Source organism: Silene latifolia, chromosome 8, assembly GCF_048544455.1.
Source record: "Silene latifolia isolate original U9 population chromosome 8, ASM4854445v1, whole genome shotgun sequence".
NCBI classification, from domain to species: domain Eukaryota; kingdom Viridiplantae; phylum Streptophyta; class Magnoliopsida; order Caryophyllales; family Caryophyllaceae; genus Silene; species Silene latifolia.
The window spans coordinates 25,572,082-25,577,529 of NC_133533.1; the positions used below are offsets into that span (position 1 = coordinate 25,572,082).

The following is a 5,448-nucleotide window of genomic DNA, read 5'->3' on the forward strand; positions in this document are numbered from 1 at the left end:
TCACCCCCTCCCCCTCTTAGGTACTTGAATCCATAAACTCAACACTCTGGTTACTCCTCTTTCTCTTGACGTTGAGATTTACTCCGGGGACATGAAAGTTACTAGTCTCTTGGAACACAACTATACCCACAAAGATGAATGGTATGATTACCACCGCACTTGATAATCAATTGGCCGTGTTATTTCCGGTGTACGAGGGAGAGAGGCCAATTGATGTTGAAACCACTAGCTTGGAAAGTTTGCACTAGAGGGAATTCCTCCAGCACCTAAGGGCGTTCCAAAGTTCGACACTATATTTGATATCGATGCTGATGGTATTCTGACTGTAACAGCCGAGGATTTAGACACAAAAAATAAGAATCAGGTCACAATAACGAATCACAGCGCGGGATTGCCCAAAAAGGAGATCAATAGGATGGTGAAGAGGCAAAGAGGTACAAGGTTAATGACGAGGCGTTTAAGGAGGCGGCCGTGGTAAAGAACAAGTTAGAGAATTATGTGAACGAAGTTAAGAAGAAGGCAAGAGAAATTATGTGGAAAATCGATTTGAAGGACAAGAGAAAAATCGATGATGTTATCGAGCAAACAGAGCAATGGTTTGATTGGAACAACATATTTGGTAAAGCTAGAATGTTTGACCAAAAAATTCAAAGGTTGGTTAAAATTTCTGAGCCTATTTTTAAGAAGATGCGTAAGAGTGATGACTCAGAGATTCAAGTATTGGAGCTTGATTGAGATTTAATTCCTTCTGTTAAGATAACATCTTGATGTTTTAATGGAAAAAACTTGATTATTTTCTGCTTTGATATTTGGGTTCTTCCTCTTACTTTAGCAAATCAAATGCTCATGAATGGTAGGGATTGAATATAGACAAATACAACTCAATGATAAAACCACACCTAATCGACTTCGTTTCCTAATAGAACAATTCGACCCTTATCATGGGTTATTAGTGCATAACGGGTTATTCCGAATTTTCTATTGAGATAAGATGGTATCCTTGATTTTTGGCACAAAAACGGAGATGTAATTTAGAAGTGTTTGTATGTAACTTGTTAATTATGCTCAAGAATTAACGATCAAAGTAAACAGTAAAACGACAATAATTTCGAGGAAAACTTACGAGAGAGTAATATATAGTAAAAAGGTGTGGAGCACAGACAAGAAAACGGAAAAGAACATCGACATCTTAATCAACCTCATATACATCAGTGACTCCAATCCTACGCATATTTACCAAAACATAATAAAAAACTCTCCGAAGCTCGTTCTTCTTCTCGTCAAACATAGATGCATCACCACAATGATCATTCCAATCCAACCACCCCGTTGTCTGCTCTATTGCATCGGCCTCTACCGATCTCTTATCTTCCTCATTGATTGTATCGCGACAACGTCTGACTATCGACCTAACCTTCTCTATGTAATTCTCTAGGTATAAGATTTGAAAAAGTGACTTATTCAAGGTATAAGTTATTAAATTACCCTAGGAAATATTATAACACTCGCAACCCTAGATAATTTCCCATAACAGTGATATATTATTAAGATATCGGTATATTACCATATACCGTATATTTTCTAACAGATATAGATATTACCATATACCGTATATGGTAATAAGTTATCAAAAATCTCGAGTGGAATTCATTAGGGATGGAGATCGAAACACTTAGTACTTCCAGGTCAGTACTTTAATCCGTAGATGGCGAAACCGTATAAATTCTCTAAAGAATGACGAAGGTATATGGGTCGATAACCGGTCTGATGTCAAGCAGCTAGTAGTTTATTATTATAAGAAGCTATATACAGACGATACAACTAATACAGAGGAGGCAGATATCCCTTACAACCTATTTCAAGAGTTTAGTCACGATCATTGGGAATGGCTAAATAAATATTACTCACCGGCAGAGATTGATAATGTCATGTTTAATATGGGTTATCTCAAAGCACCTGGCCCCGATGGTTTTCAAGCTCTCTTTTATCAAAAACAATGGTCCATAATTCAACATCATGTTTATGACATGGTTTTGAAGGCTTTGGAAGGCAAGGATTTCCCGGAAGGTTTAAATGATACCCATATCGTTTTAATCCCAAAGGTTAGCGGCCCCGAACATATGTCACAATTTCGCCCCATAAGTCTATGTAATGTAGCATACAAGATCGTTAGCAAAACCATCGCTAATCGCATTAAAAAGGTTCTTCCATGGCTTATTTCCGAAAATCAAAGTGCATTCGTACCGGGTCGACAAATAACGGATAATATAGTGATCTTTCAAGAAGCAATACAAACAATGCGAAAGAAGAGAGGAAAAACCGGGTATATGGCAATCAGAATTGATTTGGAAAAGGTATACAATCGTCTCAAATGGAGTTTTATCGAAGAAACAATGAAGGATATGCAATTTCCGGGCTTAATGATAGACACCGTGATGAAATGTGTAACGACACCGTCTATGCAAATTCTATGGAATGGGGAGACAACTGAGAAATTCAAGCCTACAAAAGGAGTCCGTCAAGGTGACCCGCTATCTTCTTATTTATTTGTCATGTGCCTTGAGAAGTTACAGCAGGCTATCGATGTTAGAGTACGAGGCAAGGACTGGATACCGTTACCAATGTGTAAGAATGGGCCTAGAATTTCTAATCTTTTCTTTGCAGACAATATGGTCCTCTTTGCGGAAGCAAGAGCTGATCAAGCAATAGTTATTAAATATGTGTTGGACAATTTTTGTCAAGCCTCGGGAGAAAAAGTGAGTGTCACAAAATCAAAAAAAAAATTCTCCTCAAACACGGATAACTCAGACGTGGAAGCGGTAGAGAGCATCCTCGGGTTCGAGGACACAACCGACCTAGGAACTTATTTGGGGATGCCAACTATAAATGGTCGGGTAACCAAAGCTACTTTTGCAAATTTAGAGGAGAAGTTCAATAAAAGATTAGCAGGGTGGCAGACGAAATATTTATCGTTGGCGGGCCGAAACACTCCCATCCAATCAACCTTGTCTACCCTTGCTAACTATAGTATGCAAACAGCTAAACTACCGCGCTCGATTTTTGATTCTCTTGATCGGAAAACAAGAAGGTTTCTATGGGAGGAAATGAAGAGCATAGAAAGGTTCATCTTTTATCATGGGATGCAGTACAGAGACCGAAGTCTACAGGCGGTCTCGGTATTCGGTCATCTCGACAATCAAACGCGGATTTCCTTACTATATTGGGTTGGAGGGTTCTTACTGAACCTCGAGCATTATGGGCTAGGGTCATTCGAGCAAAGTACTGTAATGGGAAGTGCGATGTCGATATGTTTCAAACCAAACCAAATATGTCTAATTTTTGGGCCGGTATCACATCACAAGCAAAAATTATAAATAGCGGGAGCACGGTAGCAGTCGGGAATGGAAGGAAAACGCTATTCTGGGACCATTCGTGGGTAGATGCGGGGTATTTATCTGATCGTGTAATAACACCAGTACCCAAATCTATCCTAGGGGCAACCGTGGCAGACATGTGGAGCGAGAGTAATGGCTGGAAATGGGAAGTCTTCTCTAATTATTTATCTCGTAATGACCTTCTCAAGATTGCAACTTATTATCTATCGCCAGAACCGTATTTGGAGGACTCGCTCTACTGGAATGCATCATCTAGCGGAAAATTTACAATTAAATCTGCTCTAACTCTCATCAAAACTGCCGACATCAGTCCAGAGACAGAGCCTATAGCATGGCATGTCATTTGGAAATTACTGGTCCAACAAAGAGTTCGTATGTTTATTTGGCTTGCTACACATGGTCGTTCATGACCAATTATAACCGGGTCCGTAGAGGGATTCACGATGATCCCATTTGCCCAAGATGCTTCGAAGAGGACGAGTCAACCGATCATCTCTTACGCCGTTGTCCATATTCCAGAGAACTCTGGGATCTTTTAGGTGAGTGTGCCATCTCCCCATCTTTTTTTACCCTACCATTTAAAACTTGGATATCCAAAAATGCTAGTAACGGCATCCCTCTCGCTATTCATGATTGGTCCATGAAGTTTACGATAACGTTGGTGTATATGGCGGTGGCGAAATAATGTTACTTTCGGAAGGTCTGATGATAATCCGTCGGAACCCATTCGGTTCTTAAGGCAACAGTTCGAAATCAAAAGAAAAGCTCTCGACCCATTCTCCATTTTCATCCCAATACCGGGTACTGTGCATGAGGAGCGTTTTATTCGCTGGAATACGCCTCCGCACGGATGGGTTTTGTTGAATACAGACGGAGCATCAAAGGGAAACCCAGGTCCTGCTGGCTGCAGGGGTATTATACGTGATGAGTCGGGTAATTTTCTTAGCGCTTTCAACTTTTCGTGTGGCATTTGTACCTCCATGAGGGCGGAAATGCGCGCCCTAGCTGTGGGTTTGGAGCAAGCTCGAGCCTTGGGAATTCGCAAATTGTTAATTCATATGGATAATAGGACCTGTGTTAGTTTTATTCATGAAGAACAGCTCTTGAGTAAAAGTTTGTGCCTCATTGTTCAACAATGCATCAATCTTATCAAGCTAGAAGGTTGGGTGGTTAAGGTGGATCATGTTTTCCGAGAAGCTAATAGAGCGGCTGACTGACTCGCTAATGAGGGAGTAACGGCTAGCACCAATGTTAATTACTACGATCATCCTCCGGGCGGTCTCCGTTCGATTCTTCGTGAAGATATTTTAGGAGTAGCCATACCTCGTCTAGTTACTAGTTAATTTCGTTTTTGTATCGGGGCTTTGCCCCTCTTTTGCACCAAAAAAAAAATATACCGTATATTCCCTAACACCCTCCCTCAAACCCATGGTAATTTTCTGAAATTTCCATAAGTTTGCAAAATATGGGGGAAAAAATCATCAACTATTAATCTTCAGGACTTGGATTAATTCTTGCGTGACAACTCGCCAGTAAACTTTGATTGCGTGACAACTCACCGGTAAACTTTGATTGCGTGACAACTCACCAGTAAAAAAACAAATTCGTCAGACGAAAACTTATTTTCCAAAATTGACAAATTCATCGATCAAATAATTGTCAAGAACACCAATCTTTTCAAACTTGACAAATTTAATTAACGGGAAAAACATCCGTCAGTTTCGCATATTTGATGAACGCCTTTTTTTTTTCAAACCCCAATTCAATCAATCAACCGTAGCACAAAGACTACAATATTCAGATCGCCCTTAACCAATTGACAAGGTCACAAATTTACATGAAAAGAAAAAAGTATGTAGTCAAGAGACTACAACACACTAAGCAAGAGCACACCATCATATATCGTGTCATGGAAATCAAAGGATTTTTTTTTTAAAAAAAAAAGACGATATACCATCACGATAAAATCCCGCCGGAGGGCACCATAATTCATTAGCCCCTCCGACAGGGTAGCGGAATTTATTTATTTATTTATTTAGGCCTCAAGAGCGTG

General features: G+C 39.9%; 1 protein-coding gene across 1 annotated transcript; it reads left to right on the forward strand.

Annotated features, from left to right (window-relative positions):
• The first annotated feature begins 1,937 nt into the window (after window positions 1–1,937).
• On the forward strand, window positions 1,938–4,612 carry LOC141594882 (uncharacterized). The gene is made up of 3 exons (XM_074414869.1): window positions 1,938–2,756; window positions 3,089–3,767; window positions 4,266–4,612. Exons 1-3 carry the CDS (start codon window positions 1,938–1,940, stop codon window positions 4,610–4,612), a joined length of 1,845 nt encoding a protein of 614 aa, XP_074270970.1.
• Window positions 4,613–5,448: the final 836 nt, after the last annotated feature.